Raw genomic sequence first — 21,571 nt, forward strand, 5'->3', positions numbered from 1 at the left:
ATGTTGCAATCTCTACCACATGGGAGCTGTAGAGTGATGATGGAATGTTTCTAGAACCTCCTTTATGGGGGAGGGTAAAACATAAGGACCTTGTCCATCTTAGCAAGAGGCTGTAGAACCCTTCCTCTAGGTTTGACTACAGCCACTCTTCTCATTATTCAAAGTTTCACCACAGCACGTCCCCCATAGCTTTGCCAAAGAAACTCCCATGTTTCCCTGGTTCCATGCCCACCCTTCTCCCCAGAATAAGCCACAGGTCATTTGTAAGAGGTTTTTAATTTCATCTCGGTATGTCATTAAAGAGTAGAATTAAGGATCTCTGTTTTCAGTCACATAATATCTGCTACATTCTCAAACCAATCGGCAACACAGACACTTTTGGTGGGTGCCACCTGCACCTGCCTCATCCTCACTCAACAGACTGGTTCGGGGTTCCTGATGGTTTGCATAAATTAGAAAGAAGAGCACAAAAAATCACACAACACAGACTCTACCACTAAGGGACATGCTTCCTCTGGTCTTGCAGAGAGTGACGTGGGTACGTGGGTATGTTCAAGGCTCTGACGATGTCCCCAAGCATGGGGCCATGCCTGTCACAGCCCCTCTCAGTGGAGTCCTTCTGTCTTCCCCGTAACTCACTCTGTTTTCCCAGGAGGATCCTAACACAGAAGACCCCATCCTAGCACCATAATTGGATTTCAGGGCAAGGAACTGTCCCTGTGTCAATGGCTTGCTGGGTCTTCTTGTACTCAAGGTCATCAAAGTGAGTTGAAGGGAAGAGCCCTGGTTACCTGCCTGGTCCTCTCTGCTCTATAAGCTCCATGAGGCTGTCTATACACAGACTTTCTAGACTATGAGCCTTCAAGAAAGAGGCAAACAGAGATCACAAGTAATTCAGGCTTTCTGGGTGCATACAGTCATTTTTAAATGACCTTTTAAAAAGTAAAAACAAACAAACAAAAAGAAGGTGTGCAAGTCAACACTTGCTCTAGAATTCCATCCACCACGCCTCTCCCACCTTCTCAGACGGAGTTTTTCTCTCCACCCTTTGGAGCTGTGCCTCTGCCATGTGGGCTATGCCGAGGGGTAGGACTTGGGGTGCAGGAACTTTCTATTCTGTAGTCCCAGGTGTCCTCTATCATCAGGTACATGATCAGGCTATATTTTAAGTCATATCAGATTTAAGTCTAAACCCTGATCATGTCCTGGATGGAGCCTCAGTGTCCCCAGGGAGGTAGGTGTGGCATCCACCTCATCCACACTCATAGAGAGGGAGGTAGGTGTGGCTATCAACTTCATCCACACTCATTGAGGCTGAGTCTGGGGGTAGAAACAACCTTGCTGATGCTGCCCAACCACCACATGCCAACAAACCTAAAATCGTGGTCAGGGCTTGCTCTGTTCCACTCAGGCCGAGGGACTCAATGCCAGAATGAGCGAGAGTCCACTCCAGAGTGCTACCAGCCACATGGCGTTGTTTTCTAGACCTCAGTGATGCTCTGAGAACAGAACGAGCACTCAAGCACTCAAAGCTACGGGGCTAGGGTGGAGCAGCCCTCTCTGCCCTGCCGATGAGTCAGTCTCTCCAAACTAAAGATAAAGTTTATAAAAGTAAATTATCTCATTTTATAACTTAAGTGCATCAAGCATTTCCTTAAATACAGTTCACACTGAAAATAAAGTTACTTTTGCTGTACAGCTGGTGTCTGTTATAATTAGGGATAAACTCTGATGATAAAGTATGAAAGGTTACACACTCACACACACGCACACACACACACATCTATCTGTCTGTCTATTGGTGTGTAGATGAAGAGAAATACGGCACCTCTTGACAAGCACTTCTCCACAATGGTGGGAAGCTGTTAGGAATCCCTAGGTATCTAGCTTGCTTGAGAATGTCTATATTAAAAGTCCCTGTCCTTAATGATAAACACATCTTCATATCTAACACTAAGATTCTTATTAGAAACATTAAACTATGTGATCCATAACGTATCCAGTCTTTGGAAATGCTGAGCTACACCATGTCATTACACAACAGCATCCCCAACAAGCCTCCCTCCCCAGCCCATCTCTTCTCTGGCCTCCCCAGCCTAAAGTCAGCAACCCCTCACACAGTATGGTTGTTCCATATGGGAGCCCAGTCACGAAATTCTAGAAGACTCAAGAGGTGAAATAGGAATTCTGCATGGAGTACAGATGGTCAATGGGGTTTCCCACTCTGGACTGCAGGGGCCCGGCTTCTGTTGTGGCTAGGAAGCAGTCGCCCAGGTTACTGAGGGAAGTGTCATCACTATCCAGGTCATGGAAAAGAGGTTCAGCACCTGAAATGAAAATGAAACATGGGCATGAGAGTCTGGAAGAAGTAACACTCTTATGTGTTAGGAAATTCAGCTGAACTCAACAAGTGTTGCCTGAACACATCCTGAGGATGAGAACCTACTAAGTCTTGAGGTATGGTATGGGGACAACTACATAGAAAAAAGTCTTAGCATCATAATGCTAGGGTCTGGAGTCTTATAGAGAGCTCATGCTCAAAGTTAGGTAAGTATAAAGTCACATGAGTTAAGCTATGTACAGTGAGGGTGTCCATATAGTAAATGTGGGGCATGCAAAAACTCATCACCAAAGGCTGGAGGGACACAGACAGGGATTCTGCAGGTCCTTGGCCTCCCAAAGGTCTCTTCAAGGACATATGGTAAGGAACAAATATGGATTCTCCAAGTGACGTTCTGATCTTGCTGATAACATTGGTCCTTTCAGGCAGCAGGAGGGTAACAAGCCCCCCCATCTTCCCAGGTTTGTGCTCACAGCAAGGGAAGATTAGGCCCCCTGGTCTCAACTGATTTGTACCCTGGGAAGAGGGACCAGGATGTCACTCTTGTCACAGCTGAGGTAACACTGCAATCCGAAATTCGCAACCTGGGAGGCCTGGTAGGGTGTACCTATTCTTCAAATCAACAGGAGAGGCAGAAGTAAGCACCTAAAGCTTACCATTGAGTTTTAATTGTTTATTCTGCTAAAAGTTATAAAGCATAAGGAAGGATTTGCAAAATGAGCAAGCAAACAAAGCCTCATTCTGCCCTACTCTCCTGTGTGACAGGAAATGTCTCAAATGCAGCATATGTCTTCAAGGAGGAAAAAAGATGGACGTCACTGGGGACACACATACAGACCTAGAATGTTCCTGAGATTGGTCACTAAGGGTCTCCAAAGGCCACACCTCAGTAAGTGTTTGCTTAATCTGTGACATAGGAAAGTACAGGGTATTTTAACGAGACATTTCTGTTGCATGTGTATGTATGTGATATATGTGCTTGTATATGTTAATATGTGTTAGACACACACGTGTGAGCATGTGCATGTAAAGGCCATGCTATATATCTTCCTCTGTAGCTCTCTATATTATCTTTGAAGGTCACAAATTTGGCGAGACAGCCTGACCAGCAAGCTCCAGGTATCCACCTGCTTCTGTCCTTCAAACACTGAGGGCTATGAATATGGGTAGCCATGTCTGATATTAACATGGGTGCTGGGGATTTGAGCTCATGTCCTCATGTATGTGCAGAAAGCATTGTACTCATGGAGTCACACTCCTGACCATAGAAACAAACATATTAAGGAAAAGAAGTTGGCAAAGGGTGTGCACCTTATGTCTCTTATACCAAGTTTTACAGAATTGCTGAACCAAACTTTATTGTATATTCATCAGGGTAACTTATGGCGCATTGCTTCACATGCTAAGTTACATATTGTATATACCACTATCCTTCTTTTAAAAAATTACTTTTTATGTACATTGGAATTTTGCCTGCATGTATGTCCACTGGAACTAGAGTTACAGACAATTGTGAGCAGCCACGTGGGTACTGGGAAGTGAACCGAGGTCCTTCGGAAGAACAGTCAGTGCTCTTGATCACTGAATCATCTCTCCAGCCTGATCACTGCCCTTCTTAATGTAAAAATGCAACATCTTAGAGCCTTCAACTCACTCACTCCATCCCACTAGAGTCCCCAGGTCATATCCCTTGAACACTGTTTTACGTGGCAAAGTGGACAAGAAAAGGTTCAACAAAGGAGCCCCAGAAAAGCCGATACATGGGAGGGTCACCAAAGAGTGTGCAGGGGAAACTTTTGTACCCAGCAGACGTTGCCAGAAATATTTCGTGGGACATTTATTCTTATTTGGTGATTCAGCAAGTATTTGGGACCAGTGTGGATATATTTAAGGAAAATGAGAAGCCCACACAAGCAAATTGAGAGGGAACCCATGGATACTGAGTCTCTCTTACCATAGGGGTGCATGTGATCTCCAGGCATCTGGGGTGGAGTGAGACCCTGTCGGAATGGGTCAGCATTGTAGACACTCTGCTCAATGGCCAGCAGCTGCTGTGGGGTGGGCATGGCAGTGTAGGGGTTCATGATTCCTTCCATTCCCGCACTCCCACCGCCGTTTGTCTGGGCTGCGGGACCAAAAAGGAGACAGATCATTTTCAACTGGCATCCCTGCTACCCACAAAAGACTGCACTACCAGGTGCCCAGTGTTCCTGGTTCTCATGCCATGGCAGCCTGCTATTCCCAGAGCCGTGACTCAAGAGAACTCAAGTCAGAAAACAACACGCTATTCCATTTACTTACTTACTTACTTATTTATTTATTATTTAATCTGTTGTTTGACGATCTCATTCTTGTATACAGTGTATTCTGAGTTGGTAGAGGCTGAGTAGAATCTGTCTTTTTATTTCTTTACTTTCTTCAACAATTTCATGTATGTAATCTGTTTTGAGAAGGTGGGGCTGAGAGGACCCACCACATCCCTTATGACCTGGCTTTGGAGGTCACACTCTCATTCCCCCTATTCTATGCTGGAGATGATTACCAAAGGGCAGAAACAGTAGTCTGTAGGAATCATGGAAGACCAACTTTGAGGCTTGTGACAGCAAACTGGGTGATTGTGTCTATATAATTTTACTTTCCTGGGCCCTGCTTTTCTTACTTACCAACTAGAAAGGGATGGGGTGGCATCTGTCTTTCTCATCCTGTGCCCAGCAGAGGCCAAGACAGTGAAGGACAGAAATGGGGACTGGGAAGCCAAACTTTAGGACACTATATAGGTTTGGCAGCCACTTGAGAGGATGGATCTAAGCATCTTTCTTGAAATAACCTGTTACAAGTTCATCAGTCGAGAGAGACTCATGAGACTAGATTATGTGACCTCACAGGGCTGCTATAAAAACCCTGTGAAAGTTGGTATGCTCTGCAATTGCAGCCCACTTCGCTTGTGTGCAGATGTTTATGAAAAGGGCAAATCCTTCCTGCCTCCTCGTCCTCAGTATGAGCACGACTCTATGAACTCCCAGCGATATTTCCCACTAGTTCTGGCTTTCCTGAAATCTACCCTAGCAGCTGCCCTGGGAAGTCCTTCAGCAGAGTCCTTAGCACTGCGTTTTCATGATGACCTGGTGCGGTGTTCTCCCAACTTTGTTGGTCTACATGGGATTGATTGGCATGCCTCTTGCCAAGTCACCTGTATGCCTGTGAAGGCTTCAGAGACCCTATGTGACATAGAGAGCAGGCATGATTACTCTTCTCTAGGGAAGCATGCATCCTAAGGCACAATTCCATGGAAGATGGGTCGGTTCCAGAGCGAATAAATTTGTAGTGGGGTAGAGCTGAGAACAGAATTCAAGACTCCTACTCAACGTGATGCTCACCCTTCCCCAGCAACTGCTGACCCAGCTTTTCTGTGTAGTACTATTTATCTGGTACAAATACTGGTAAATGGGATGATAAAATGTGCAGGTAAATGGATGGAAACAGAAAAGACTATACAGACTGAGGTAACCCAGGCCCAGAAATACAAATATCACGTTCTCTCTCATAGGTGATCTAAACTCGGAACATTTATATCTGTGTGTTTAACTCAGAGCATGGGTAGAAATTCAGAAACGAGAATAGCGCTGACAGGGGAGGAAGGCTTCTTTAAGGGAAGTGGACGAATTAGAGGACAGGGGATAGGAAAGAGATATACTGAGATAGAAAGGTTTAAGCGGGGATGCGGGTCAGGGATGGGGAAGATGGGAGGCCACAAACGATTAATCAAAATGGAATATTTGTGAGAAAACCACATGGAAGCCTACTGAGATACCCTACACGGCTCGGATTGGCTGCTCCTAGAAGCCATTGTTTAGCAAACAAGAATTCCACTGCCAGGTATGGGGCACATTCTCTGGGTCAGGGAGGCCTCAGAGGCTCCCCAGGTAGTAGAAGTTCTTGCTATTTCTCTTGGTTGTCCTCAGAAGTAGATGATAAGACCCTATTGCAGAAGGCACCATATACCCAAGATGTAAAGAAATTGAGCTGGAAATCATCTGGAAGCTTCTTCCCTGCTGTACAGTTCTCACCATGCTGGGAGGTGCTGTGTAGTCTGCTGGGGGGGGAGGACGACTCATCACTGCTCTTACCCAGTGGTAAATCCTACAAACCATGAAGCCAATCTGCCAAGCAAGATGTGCCTGCTGGTGCAACAATGGATTGCAGTTGAGGCTCACGGCCCTGGGAAAAATGCATACCTGATACTATGAGCCTACTGAAAACCAAACAAGCTGAGGAGGTCTTAGGCCCTACTGGGAAACTTACTACTGTTCTTTAGCGAAACTGATATGGCACCAGACTGCAGGCCAAGTATTCGTTTGTCCTCACAGGCAAATACTATTCTCAACCATCATCAGAAGCCCTTCTCTATAGTGAATGGCAGTGAAGGAAAGAGACCCATGGCTGCTCAAGATGTTGAGACTAGGTGACTGCTTTAGTGCTGGACCCTAAAGAGAATATTATACCACCACTGAGATCCTGGGAATCATGAGCTCCAATAAACATTTATTCCTTTTAAGTTGACTGTCTCAAGAACTTTATCACAGTGATGGAAAGCTAGCAGAAGGACCAAGCCAGCAGTGTCTTTCAGTAATGGATTCGCTTTGAATGAGGAGGACTGGGTGAGCAGAGAAACTGGACATGCCTTTGATTTTGCACATGGTCCTGACACTTGCAAAGTCCAGATCAGGGGCTTTGCCACTGTCAATCAACTTCTCTGGATCTGCAGCTCAGGTGCCCTCAACATTCTTACAAGTTACCTTCAACCCGGTCTTTACCTAAATCATCGTCTCTCAAACAGGTGCATAGGGGCATGTCACTGATCAGGGATAAGTTGCTCAGAGCACCTCAGTTGAAGACCTCAGGTAGGAGAGACCTGAACTGCAGTGAGGACTGGCTGGGAAGAGCTTACCAGAACTCAGCCTCTGAGTGTTCTGCTGATCCTGCTGCTGTTGCTGCTGCCGCCGGGCCAGCTTCTTCATCTGATGAGGAAAGGACCACAGGATTAGAGGTCAGAGGCCCGGGGTGGGTCCACATGAGAAGGGAGAACAGAAAGGGTGTGACCTTTCCCCTTTGGTGAGAGGACTGCTCCTAAAGGAGAAGGGGCAACCCCCTGCGTTTAATCCGTCCACACATCAGGTGTGGCACCATGACTCAGACACGTAGCGTCCAGGGCTCTGCTACTTCGCAGCAGCAGGAATACAGTGGGCAGAGAAATGCGGCACAACCAGGCTTCTCGGAAACAGGGCCTTCTTTCCAGGACAGGCCACATGCTGTTTGCTTCAGAACTGCTTCATGTGAGGCAGTCAATATGTGGATGTGTGTTTCACACTCTCAGATAGGTGTGGAGCATGACCTGCCCAATGGGTGGGACATGGGATGATTCCAGATACTCTTTTGCCTGCTTCCCATCTGCGGGCTCTGTGTTTGAGGCACCATGTGAGATCTGCACTCTATGACAGAAGCTTGTCCACCAAAGCAACAGTTTCACCCAGTTGTTTTCACCCAATGTTTCTCAACGTGGGCTCTGGGAAACACTGCCATTCGGTGAGATCTTAATAGGTGAGTTGAGTGTGTGTGTGATAATAGGTTATAAAATAAACTGTTTAGTCATAAAATTCTCCAGAGCCTTCAGTGTGCTCCTGCTTCATGAATCCACAGCCCATCAGCACTCACACACTCACTGCCCAATAATGTCTTCTGCCGCTGGAATCGTGACACATCACCAGATGAGCATTTCTGAGGAATTTCGTTGCAGAATTATGACTTACTGAGGAGCGTAATTTCTCACCCTCTAAGGACTGAGAAGATAGCTCTGTGCCAGTGTAGGACCTGAGCTCAGTTTTCAAGAACTCGAGCAAAAGGTCAGGGGCATTGGTGTGCACTGTGTAAACCCAGTGCTGAGGAATGGAGACACAGAGAGTGCCTCAGGGCACCTGGACCCCAAGACTAGGCTAATTGAGGAACTCCAGGTCCCAGTGAGAGACTCAATTCCAAAGAACAAGACCAAGGTGAACTACTGTCCTGGGAACTACTGTCTGGCTTCTGTGCATATGCACACATCCACATGCATGTACATGTGTGAATATGCACACACAAGAAAGAAAGGAAGGAAGAGGGGGGAAATAAGGAGAGAAGGAAGGAAGGAAAGAAGGAAGTATGGATGGATGGATAAAACCAAGATTATGAGAAACAGGCCAGGACATGTGTATTGTTAGAATCAGAAAGAAAATACCCAAGACTTGATTGTTACCCAGGACAGTAAGGTAGTGTGACCAGAGTTAGCAAGATGGGAGTGAAGACATTCACTCCACCTGCCACGACAAAAGCCATTTTGCTAACACAAATACTTCCTTTTTCCCTTCTGCAGGGCCACTTTGGCTGAAGTAATTGTTGGTGGCAGAAGTTTTCAGTCAAGAGAGCTACTTTGCCTTTAAGTTAGCTCAGAGAGGCTGACAGCAGGCCCAGGGTCCGCCTGCTGTTGCTGGAGGACTCTAGCAAGACAAAGACAGGTGAAGGTGGGTAGCGGATTACCTTGGCTCTCTGGTTCTGGAACCACACCTGAACCACACGGACGCTCAGGCCTGTCTCCGCAGCCAGAGTCTCCCTCACCTGGAAGAAATTGAACACGTGAGTGTAAAACACACACTGGCTTCCCAGAGTAGAAGGCAGGACATTTCCTGGGCGGTGCAGGGTGAGGCACATGTCCCAGTCTTAAGCAGAGACTTGTTTGTGATTAATGTTCAAATCTACCTAAACACAAGCTTGAGCTTCCTCTCTGGTAGAGAAGGCATCTTTCACAAGGTAAAGACTGAAAAGAAATGCTCGTGCATTCAGATGTGCATTCCCAGGGGGCACTTGGGGACTCTCACACTCTGACATTAGGGCTTCATGTGGTCTTTTGGAGTTGACTTTGTATGTTTTAAACCACTTAAGGAGAACTAAAGTGGAAATTCTCTTTGCAGGAACAAATGATTCTTTTGTGTCCTCTTATCTTGTCATTGACTTAAATTTTTAAGGTTGTCTTTCTGCTTCCGAGTAACTCTGTGTGCCTTGTGAATATTCGTGTTCACTATTTTCCTTAGTGAGCTCTTCCCAGAGGGACTATAAATGGCAGGTACTTGCCCTCTATTTCTGCCATCTCCGCCATGGTGGCTGGGAAAATGCAGCCAGCTGGAGCAACTGCTGGGACCCAAGTGATGGACAACAGAACTGCCCTACCAGTCTTAGATTGCTCTCCTCTGAATATGGCATAAAATAAAAATATGATTTCATTAAGCCAATGAGCAACTTTATATAAATGTTTACAGGGATCCTATTTGTAACAACCCCAGACAAATACAACCCAGGTCCTCATCGACAGGCGAGAGAAAAGTTAGAGCACAGTCATTCAGTTGAAGATATCATTGGAAGGAACAAACAGCTACCCAGGGAATCCCCAAGGAGACTAAGTCAAGATTTGTCCACAAAAAGCGTATCTTGCAAGATACTGTATTTTTATATTCTTTGTTAAGGCATCTTGTTTATATCACAACTAGTACTTATTATCATAATAATTTAATTACTATTGATTGTTCCTTGTGGTTCTTCATGAAATAAAAGGAGTTAGGGTCCTGGGGAGTTGGCACGCTCACAGGAAGTTGGGGAAAATTCCATTCCTTCCCAGGCCATAGTTTAGCTATCCCTGGAGCCTCCTGCAGGGTTCATGATCACACCACAGACTCAGGCCCCCCCACCATCCTCTAGCATCACAGGGGAGTCCAGCTGCACACAGATGAAGGCACCTTGCTCTCTTCTCCCCTTCGTATACCTTTCTGCAGGGCTTGGAGGACACTTCAAATGAGGCCTTGAATGCTCTCCTCTGCTGGGTTGTCAAGATGGTTCTGGGACGTTTGGGTCGCTTGTGGTCTTTGCCGTCCTCTGACGTTCCTTTCCCTGCCCCATGGGCTGACTTGCAAAGACTCTCTTCATCATCACTTTTTCCTAAAAAGAAGCAGAGAACAGTATTTCCAGTCATTAGACGTACCTCATGGAGCTGGGTGTTGCTCCATAATAAGCTCTGGGATGCCACAGTCCCAAGATGGCTTTAGGTATGAGTGCAAGAATCTGTGTGGTGCTGATCTAAAAGCTTCCTGAAAGAGGCTAAGAAAACACTTCTAAAGCTCAGAGGCAAGAGCAGAAAGTCCACAGTCATCATGCTTATCACAGCATGCTGTGCTGGCTGCGCACTTATCAGCTGTGGGGCCTGAAGCAAGCTAATCAACTGGGACTCCATTTTTCATGGGAAGAATCATGACACAAGAGAGCCTGCTTCCATGGAACTAATGTGGAGATAAAATGGGCCTGTATTAGTAAGGCATTCAAAACGCTGTTCAGAGTATAGCCAATACCCAGTGTGATTTGCTGTGGGAGGGGCCACTTGTCCTTTTTCTGGCTGCCTAGACTCCCGAAATAATCACACAGAACCATATTATTTAAATCACTGCTTGGCCCATCAGCTATAGCTTCTTATTTGCTAACTCTTACATCTTAGTTTAACTCATCTCCATTAATCTGTGCATCACCACAAGATCATGGCCTACCAGCAAAGTTTCAGTGTGTCTGTCTCCAGCAGCAGCTCCATGGCTTCTCCTTAACTCTGCCTCCTCTCTCCCAGCATTCAGTTTAGTTTTCCCCACCTACCTAAGTTCTGCCCTATCAACAGGCCAAGGCAGTTTCTGTATTCACCAATGGTATTCACAGCATACAGAGAAGAATCCCACATCAGTGATTTCCTTGATGTCAGTTTTCAAAACTAGACCTAAATGAAGGACTCAGACAAAACTTCCTAGAACTATGCCCAAAATTTTACCTACTTAATTTTTAACTAAGGAGGTGGAAAATATTACTGTTTACGGGGCCATCAAAAATGAGCATAATGTTATCTATAGGCACAGATGACTGGAAATGACCAGGTAACACTAATAATTCATCAAAATTTCTGGTCTATAAAACAAGCAGCTCCCTAAGAAAAGTATGTGAATTACTTCAACTCAATTAGCAGGTAAGAAATAAAGGGGTAAGTATTTTCTCTTAATGTTTATTCTTTAAGAATTCCATATATATATACAAGGAAAAATAATCATATCCACCTCCATTTTCCCTCCAACTGCCCCTAGATATTTTCACACATACCTACTGCCTAACTTCATGTTTTCTTATATTTTAATTCACTCAGTCCATTTAGTGCTTTCCATAGGTTCATGGGTGTGGGATCATCTACCCGAGCATGGGCAACCTACCAGTAGCCACACCTCCAAAGAAGAATTCCATCAAGGTAGAGCCAAGTAAGTTCCCTCCCTGTATATGCTAGACTCTTGACTGGCTTGATCTTGTATAGATCCTGTACAGGCTCTATGAATTCATAAGTACAATAGCTATATCATGTCCAGAAGACAACATCTCATAGGACTTTCCACATCCTTTGGCTCCCACATTCTTTCTACCTCCGTATGTTTCCTGAGCCTTGGCTGAGCAGGAGGGCAGTTGATTAAGATGTCCCGTTTAGAGCTGAGCCCTCACAGAATATACAATTGACAATGACATATAATGCCCAAAGTAGAAGTCTCTCATACAGGCATTTCTCAGAGGTTTAGACGGTATTTCTAGGGTCTAAGAAATGCCATGGTGAACGTCTTTTCACTTTGTGTGTTAGGAGCCACTGGGAATTGAAGATTCAAGCTCTCCTAAGGAGACCCTCTATTATCTCTGGGTCTTAGGATGAGTCCCACCCTCCTTGCAGTGAAAACCTCTCTCGTGGGCTTGCCCTGCTGTGGTCCCTCTGGCTGCTTTTAAAAGGCCCACAAGACATATCCTGTGGTTACATGGCACACACACTGTTTCTTTGGACATGATAGTTTGATATGAACTGAATTCTAAATTGGAACTCTACCAGAGCCAAAGATTTCTTTTATATTAAGGAGTATAATATATTAATATATAATATATAATAATTAATATAAAAATATTATATTAATATTTTTCTCTTTCTATAGACAGTCAGAACATGCCACTTGGATGTGAAGGGCAGTCAGTTGTGAATCCCCTGAACCGAAAGGCAGCAGAGGTAGGCAGACACTCTCGCCCCTTCCCAGCCCTTTGCTAGTCATATCATGTCCTCAATCCCCCAGCTGGTTTCCTCCACTACATGCTGATGACAGTAACATCCACCCTGTGGGTGTCCCAGAAGCACTGACGCTATGTACAGAGAAGCTCACATGACCCCAGCACACAGGCAATGCATAACATATGCTGTAGAAAGGTTATATTCTCTTTATGCCTTGCTCCCCAGAAAAAGTACAAATAAAAGGCCCTGGGAGATCAAGGAGCATTAGCACTGGAGTCCTCATGAGGAGAATGATGCTCTTGTCTCTCCTTCGGCTGTGAAGCTGCTCTCTCCCAGGGGTGATGTTGTACTTGATCTTAGTCATAGCTGTGCACAGGGTTTTCAGGGCAATCCTAGGGGGTTTGCAGAATAGTTAGAAGAAAATAAACATTGAAAGCAAACGCCTCAGTAAAATAAGATGATCCTCCCAAGAGGCTAAAAGAAGAAAAAGAAAGTCATGTCCATATATATTCACCGCCGCAAGGCCTTAATACAGGTCAAAGACTCCCTCAACCCCTGCTAAGGGTAAAGAGGGATTTTGGTATGAGAAATCCTTCAGTGACACTCTTATGGAAATGGGAATGACTGACATCCCAGGCCAAGTGGCATGCAGCTCCTCTGGAAGGCAGGCAGCTAGGAAAGAGTCTGCAGACTGGTGCTGTAAATGCGAACCCAGGCATCGTCAGCATCAAGTGTGCTTTAAAATGAAATTGGAAGGTCTTCAGAGGCCAGTCTTCCACCAGTGGTGTCTGCAGTTGTCTTGCAAAAGGAAGTCTGATTCTTTATAGTTGTTCCTCATGAAGTTTAATGCAAATAGATATTGGAACTTTGGATCCTATAACTAATGAAAATGTGAAATCTAAAATAACAATTGTGGTCCATGGATGCCCCGTTCTCTCCAGGAAACCAGTGTGGCATTGTGTCTACAGGGCCCCATTCTCCCTCCACAGGAGTCTCCAAACATCCTCTGGGAAATTTCTGAGAGTAAATCCTTCAGTCTTTGCCTTTAGTCTAAATCCTTCAGTCTTGGTTCACATGCCACTCTCTATCACCAGTCTCCTAGAGCCACGCCATAGCCCAAGGACAGAAAGAGGCCACAAGAATGGGCATAGCTGTGTCCAGTCGACCTGCATTTCCACAACAGATACCAGGCCAAATATAGTCTGTGTGGTTCAGTTTAGTGACCTTTGTTCTAGGTCTCAACTGACCTCCTGCCTCTCCATTTGAACATCTGCATCCTGTATCCATGCCCCATTCTCCTGGGCCCGGACTCTGGGCTAAGAAGAACATTTATCTGGTATACCAAGCAGGAAAGAGTTAGTAGGATCTGATAAATTCTCTGCTATGGACAATAATAAGCATACTTTTTAACTGGGATGTTGCTACATGAAAGTCTCCAGTATGGATTTCCAGTTGTCCTGGCAGGTCTAGGTGAGTCAGACGCTAAAGAGGGAGAGTCGCAGGAGAGGCCCATTCCTGTCCTTCAACCACTTCCTGTTACTGTCTGTGAATACTTGGAGCCTGGGATGTTCTTGTGACTTTCTTGGAGATGCTCTGAGCTCCTCTGGGACATTCAGTGAGGCCCTTCCCTCCCCTCTTTCTGCAGGGCAGCCTTGACAGACCCCACAGTCTTCTCCATGAGAATGTGCAGTGTGAAATATTTCTCCCAGAGCCGGCTGGAGTAGCAGGAAGCAGAAGATGGCAGAAAAGCTCCCAACAGCAAAGCGGAGCAGGCGTCTTTCATTGCCAGAGCCTCCCACACCCAGATGTAGGCTGGAGCTATCCCTCATAATTTAAGGTGACACCCCTCAGCAGAGATGAAAGGAACACCACTCTCAGCTCCCCAACAACAAATGTCAGCATCCCTGGAGGCCATTTAGACACAAGCACAGCATAAATCTGACGCTTAGTGGGGGAAGCCCAGAGATTAAGTCTCTCTGTACAGCCTACCAGAGGAAAATGAATTGGCTTGGCACAGAGTCTGAACATGTTTCTCGGGGCTTTCTACCCACCCACCCCCAACCTTTTTTAAGTCTGGGCTGGTTGGAGGGGTGCTGTTTCCCCACCATCTTTCTGCCCACTCATTTATGACATAAGCAATCGCAGATGAAAGAGCCAGCCGTGCTTTATGGCCAGACGACGAAGCAGCACTACCTGTGGGGCCTTGCAGATTCATTTCAGGTTGTTGGAAAAATCCCAACAGCCCATAAACAGGGTATAAGATAACTGACCTTGGTCCAGGAGGTGAGAGTGAGGGAGGGGGACAAAAGATCTTCGCGCTAGAAGTGGGGGAGACAAGAAAAGGCCCCGGTGTTTCCTCAGTGATGAGCCTTATAAATGTCTCCCAGGCTGGGGGAGTGGAGGAAGGCCCTGGGATCTGTTGTAGGTAGAGGGAGCGGGGTGGGGGGAGAAGTCAGGGAGGGATTTACGATGACGGGATATATAGGGAGCTATTTCAGCCACTGCCTAGCACTGTATGGGATTGGAATTTCATCCTTCTTGAGAACAACAGTGGTCGTCTCGGGATAGAATGAACTCAAAACAGCGTGGAGATTCCAAGAGGCAAGAGTTGCTGGTCTTCCGACCCACAGAGTCCATACAGCTACTGCTCTCAAATTGCTGGATGCACGGTTCTTTGAGGAGCGCTCAATTGACACCAGGGAAAAAAAACAAATGATCTGACTGGAAATTGGGGTGATGGCTCAATTGGCAAATCGCTCACCTTGCTAAGTATCAGAACCTGAGTTCAAGCCCTCTGAATCCACATTTATGACTCACACTAGCGATGCCAGTACTGAGGATGCAGAGACAGATGGACTCCTCAGGCCCACCGGCCATACACACACACACACACACACACACACACACACACACACACACACACACGAGGGGAGCAGGAGGGAAAAGAGAGAGAGATTGACTTGACTGAGAACTTTTTCATTAAATGATGACCTCAAGTCAGTTAATCAGCCTTGTGAGTAACACAGAGTCAAACTGAGACACAGAGGAGGTGAGGAGGATTTGACTTGTGCTCTGAGGGTGGGGTGGGGGGGAGACTCAGCACCCAGAAAGGCTCAGAGAGCAAAGGGTCTCCAGAAGGCTGCATGATTGCAGAGAACGAATAAGACAAAAGCTCATCAGGGGTTTCCAGGTGGACGAGAGGGAGGAAATCAAGGGAGCAAACAGTTTAGTGGTAGGGAAGGCAGGCATTCACGTGGAAGAGCAGCTCCTGGCGTAAGCTCTCCTTGCGCACCTCTGCCCCTCCAGCGCTGTCACGTGCACTAGGAGGGGAAACAAGAAGAGGGGGATGCTCCCTTGGTCTCAAGGAATGGGACAATGAGTTATGAAAGCTGGAGGGATGAGAATATAGAATAGTAAGTGGTTAAGGTCCTCATCCACGGCCAAAGCTGGAAATAAAAAATGTATTTAGGAAAAAGGAGATGTGAGCAGATGAAGAAAGTCTGCGGGGGAGGAGGGGGAGGGGAAGCAGGTGTTCCCAAAGAGCTCAGCATGCTGGGAACTAGAGGGAAGATAGCAGCAATGTGTAGGGGGCCTCTCAACCTTGGATGGAGGCTGCACATCTCACCCCAGGGAGAGGGATAGGGAGTGGGGGGGTTGTCTGGGGTTTACTGGCAGAGAGATGGTGTACTCAGCATCGAGGAGGAATGGGTGTAGCAGGTGGGGGTTCCCCTGCCACAGCAAATGGAGAAACCTTAGGATACGGGGTCCTGTGGCCCAGGGAAAGCACAGACATTAGCCTCTGGATTACGGCACACATGTGTGATGGCCGCATCAAGTCACGCAGCATCTATTTTGTAATCAGAACACGTCCACCCATCAAGCACCAGTTCCACTCCCACCCTCCTCTCCAGAATATATGCTTCATTGCCATTCAAACAGCAAAAAACTCCCATCCCAACTGCAAAAGAACCAGTCTCAGAGAGGTTCCGGAACCTGCCACCACACACACAGGACCGGGGCAGCAGGCCCCCACGAGAGGCCTAATGCTTTGTCTCCATGGACCTGAAGCTCGGTTCTTTGGTTCAGGGGCACACAAGACGTGGTGCAGAGGAACTCAGACCACGAAGGAAACGGCAGTTTCATGCCTAATTTTGCTACTCAGATGGAAACCACTGGATAAAAACTCCTCTGATCCCAAGGTCCAATTCCTTCCCCTACAAGACAGTCTTAAAGTACTTTACACATCCTTTTACAACTGAACTGTTTCCCTGTTTCTGCTACCCTTGTATGAGGCAGGATTGCGTCAGTATCATTTCTCCAGGTTACTGAAGTGAAACTCAGGAGGGGTGGGGTGATCTCTTGCTTGAGACACAGCGGGAGTCTCTTTCTTCTGTCTAACGCTCCCCCCACCACCACACACACATATCTTCCTGCCTTTCAGGACTCTTTGGGCTACTGTGAGGACCCAAAGATGCCTCCTGATTACAAAATGTCAGGTGCTGGACAACTGTGGGCAGCGTCTAGCTATTAATATTGGATGAGGAAAGAAAAGACCTAAGAGGGAGGCTTCCCCTGGAGAGTGGACGTCTACCCATGCTCCTCCTAGAAGCCATTCTTTTCAGTCCCGAAGGGACAGAGCTCACATAAATCCTCACCTCACTCTGCACTCTTTCCTTCCTCCCCACACCACCTTTCAGCCAAGCCCAAAGAAGCCTTCCAATCAGCTCCAGGAGCCTAAGGAACAGAGCAGACAAAAGCCAAGCTGGACTTCTGAGTGAGGCTGTAGGTAGGCTGTTCCAAGAAAGACACCTTTGTTCAGAGATGTCCACTGCAGATGGAGGATCTGTGCCAGGCTAGGAGGAGGGGCCAGGCGGGTCAGAGCCAGGGCATCCTGCTCAGACTTACAGGCAGGCCCCAAAGGGGAGCCGTGTCTGTGTTCCTAAGTTCTGGCTGCTAGCCACAGCTGGATGCCTGTCCTGCCTTCCTCGGCAGGCTGGTGCTCATGAAGAGTGACCTTGTGCTTGGGAGATGTGAAGAGACACAGGATGGTGTTGGCCTGAATGGTGAAAAGTACTGCTGAATTGCACATTTGAATAGTCATTAGGCCCACGGCTATCCTGCTTCTTTCCTGCATACACGTGCGTGCATGCACGCGCGCACGCACACACCTCCTTCTCTGAATTTTTCTCCTTCTTCTCATCTATGCCAAAGCAGAGTTGCATGAGCCACATGCAATCCAAACTGCTGCTAAGAAGGAGTAGAAACGTTAGTTGTGATGCCTGCAGTGTCCGAAGGTTCCCGAGCCTAAGCAGCAACGCGCTCAGATCAAACACGGATACACGTCCTAAACAAAGCCTGTAACTTGTTCTGTTTTCATCTGGCCAGCCTCCAAGGGGGAGGCTGTGAAGCTCATAACAAGTTAATTCAGTTGCTTGAGGCTCACGGCTCAGTCTAGATAAAAGCTCATTAGTCCAGCTGCCCAGTGGTCACCAGGCACAGGGTGTGATATGCATGACATCCGATTAGCTTATATTAATAAGACGAGTGTGCTTGCCCTGATTTAGCAAGTGACTTCATGGGCCCGAGCACCACGGCTCTTTGCCGCAGCCCAATGTTATTGCACTAATTAGTAGGCTTCGGGAGGGTGAGCTGCCTGGGAGAAATTAAATTGTTTACAGGCAAGGCTGGAGAACAAAGGGTTAATGATTCCTTCAAGTTAATAAAAAAAAAAAAAGAAAGAAAAAGAAAAGAAAACAAGAACTACAGTCTCCTAGGTGGTTAGGGAGTTCAGGAGAGTTAGCTAATAGGCTAGAATTTAGAGGCTCGGGAGCATCTATCCTTTTGACATAGTAAGACTACACGTCGTCTATGGAGTTCATTTCAATAACTGCAAAAGAAAATTACAGAGAAAATTCTCTCTCTCTCTCTCTCTCTCTCTCTCTCTCGCTCTCTCTCTCTCTCTCTCTCTCTCTCTCTCTCACACACACACACACACACACACACACACACACACACATCTCATCATGCTCATAATGAAAGTAAGGTTCATACTTTGTGTTGGGGCCCAGGGACCCACTAGGAAGCACGTTGGACAAAAAGAGGACGGATCTCTTTAGTTAAATGCACTGTGGATTTTAACACAGAGCCTAGTCATGCAAGGCTCAATACACCCTAGCTCTGAGCAGACCCTCTCCTGTTTTGGAAAGGTGAGCAGAGGCCCTCAGACTCCAGGCCACCTTCAAAGAGCAGGGATTCATTAGCTACTTCCATCACTGAGGTTCAGTGAGGATGACACTTATGCCACATGACCTTCAGCCTCAATCTTTCCTTCGCACTGTTATTAATGCCAAGGACGCTCTACCATCGTATCAGTACCCACCTAGCTATGTTGCACAGGAGAAGAAAGTCATGGGAAAGTAGAGCATTATATTATGAGGGATATGGAGAGTAAGGGAGGACATGAAGAAGAGCGAATGGAAATAAACAGAGAGGGATGGCAACCCTGGAGAACAGGTGTGGTGTTGTGATTTCTGGTCCAGCCTATGTGAAACAGATCACACATTCTCCAGGGTCAGCTTACAGGCAGAAGAGCCCTTGATCCTGGCTGGCTAGGCTATCTTTTGTAGTGATATTTTGTTGTAATCTAACAAATAAAGCTGACCTGAAGTGCAGAGCTAAGTAACTCATTAGCCATACAGGCCACATACCTTTAATCCCAGCACTATGAAGATAGAGGCAGATGGTTCTCTGTGAGTTCAAGGCTACCCTGGGCTACATGAGATTGAATCTGTCTAAAAGAGAAACAGATCTCACACAATGGTGATCCCAGTACTTGGGACCACATGCCTTTTATCCCAGCACTAGGGAGGTGGAGACAGGAGTGATATGGCCGGGCGGAGAGAGGTATTAGAAGACAGGAGCTCAGATGCAGTCTGAGGATTCAGTCTGGTATGTATTCTGAGGTTTCATAGAGAGAGCATTCAGTCTGAGGATATGTAGTGACAGGAGCCCCTCTTTGGTCTGAGCATTGGTAGAGGAAAGAACTTTCTGGTGACTGACTGCTCTGCTTCTCTGATCCTTCAGCTTTTGCCCCGATAGCTGACTCTAAGTTTTTATTATTAAGATCAATTAGAATTCATGCTACAATCCTTAGTAACTGAGGGCTTTCAACAGACAATGTTACCTATAGATGAAAAGGCAAGACTGGGTGGAAATAACATAGACTTTTTTTTTTTTTGCAGGACAGCTTTCCCTACGTTACAAATATACTGAGTATAATTGTATGCAACAAGCTCTGTTACCACCCTCTAGAGAGGATCTGTGATTGTGCCCTTGAGTGAAATTGGGTGTATTATAATAGTCTTGATTTGCGGGTAACTATTGCCAACATCACCATCACAACACTCTACTTCATCAATTAGTTTTCAATTTCTACTGTTACCACATTTCTTCCCAGTCTTACTATTAATTATAAAGCACAGAATTTGTTGCTGAAACCTAGGCTAGATAAAAAAAACTCCTGTTTATCCAATCCTGAGATCCCTACAATAACAATCTAAAGCCTAGAAGAGTGTTATCAGAGTTGGACATGCTTTAGAAGCACCTGCAGGGCTGGGTAAAACAGACTTCTGGGCTAGTCCCTGGGGTTTTAGTTCAGTGGGTCTTGGACTAGCCTAGTTCTAGTTCTAACTAAACTGGGGTATGGTGCGGGTGGTCCTTCTGTCTATGTGTTGCTTTTATTGGTTAATGAATAAAGAAACTGGCTTGACCTGATAGGGTAGAACAGAGCTAGGTGGGGAAAACTAAACTGATTTCTGGGAAAAAGGAGGCAGAGTTGAGGGAGAAGCCATGTAGCCCTGCTGGAGACAGATGCCAGGAACTTTACCCAGTAAGCCACAGCATCGTGGCGATACACAGATTACTAGAAATGGGTTAAATTAATATGTAAGAGCTAGCCAACAAGAAGTTAGAGCTAATGGGCCAAGCAGTGATTTAATTAATACAGTTTCTGTGTGGTTATTTTGTTTCTGGGTGGCCGGAATGAACAAGCAGCCTCCTTACAGCAGGGGTGCCACTATGCTAGGTCAGGAATCACACTTGGAGAATCACAGACCTTCAGCACTGTGAAGTATGGTCACACACATGGGGGTGTCATGAGAAGTTTGACAACAATAATGGGTTTCTGAATGGATAACAGACAAAATATTAACTAAAGATCAAACTTAGAATGGATGAATCAGGCACATTTCTGACAGTTTGCCCCCATTTTTCCCAAAGACAGTTTTGGTTCTAAAGATACAACATGAATACTTGTCACTGCACACGCCAGTGAGTATTTCCTGGAACATAACACCCAGATTCAAGACTGTCAAACACTGTGACTTGCAACATCTTTCTTGTATATAAAACGTTTTGTATATAAAACTGCTTTGTCTTTTCAAAGCAGTGGTTTGACTGTGGAAAATAAGGACCTGTAATATTTCCCAACCATCATTTCTCAAGGTGAATCAAATTAGTATATATTTGGATTGTATTCTTAAAATGTTTGCTTTTTAAAAAATTGTTGCTTGGTTGCTGCCTTGAGTGTCAGGGAAAAAATTATTAATTGAATTTTGACTTGGGGTTAGGACAGAATTTCTAATATAGCCCTAAAAACATTCTGACATTTTGTAGTTTATATTTATGTGAAATAGCATTCTCAGCACTGACAATTATAAAATCAAAATATATACCAATTCCGCAAAACTGAAGAGGCTCCATGTCCTGAAGTATCTAACTCTCAGCCATACCTCAATTTTTTATGTACATATAAGTAACTGCATCTATCTCATTTCTATGAAAATTTGCTATTGTCTTTAATAAATGATAAGATTGCATCTATGCCAAAAGTTGCTTAAAATAAACTTCTTATGATTTATTAGTAGTAAATGTTTAATTTGAGATATCTGTTGTATAAATTTATGTATCTGGAGAGCATGTAAAATTTGTCAGAAAAAAAAGATGTCATCCTCAGGGTGATGGATCTATAATGTTCTCTCTTTTCCTTCTCCCACTGCACCGTTGCCTGCGCACAAAGGTCTGGTTCGGAG

The 21,571-nt window shown here is 45.8% G+C and overlaps 1 protein-coding gene across 1 annotated transcript in view; it reads right to left on the reverse strand.

Moving 5' to 3' along the window:
• Positions 1–257: 257 nt before the first annotated feature.
• Lmx1a (LIM homeobox transcription factor 1 alpha) overlaps positions 258–21,571 on the reverse strand; it is a 147,180-nt gene continuing 125,866 nt past the window's right edge. The window contains exons 6-10 of the mRNA XM_087906317.1: positions 10,188–10,360; positions 8,912–8,989; positions 7,290–7,359; positions 4,296–4,466; positions 258–2,327 (exon numbers count right to left, since the gene is read on the reverse strand). Of these exons, the coding sequence (XP_087762443.1) occupies positions 2,167–2,327; positions 4,296–4,466; positions 7,290–7,359; positions 8,912–8,989; positions 10,188–10,360 (653 nt within the window). The 3' untranslated portion in view covers positions 258–2,166. The remainder of the gene's footprint in view (positions 2,328–4,295; positions 4,467–7,289; positions 7,360–8,911; positions 8,990–10,187; positions 10,361–21,571) is intronic.

The sequence above is a fragment of the Myodes glareolus genome, chromosome 5 (assembly GCF_982192425.1).
Source record: "Myodes glareolus chromosome 5, mMyoGla1.1, whole genome shotgun sequence".
NCBI lineage: Eukaryota > Metazoa > Chordata > Mammalia > Rodentia > Cricetidae > Myodes > Myodes glareolus.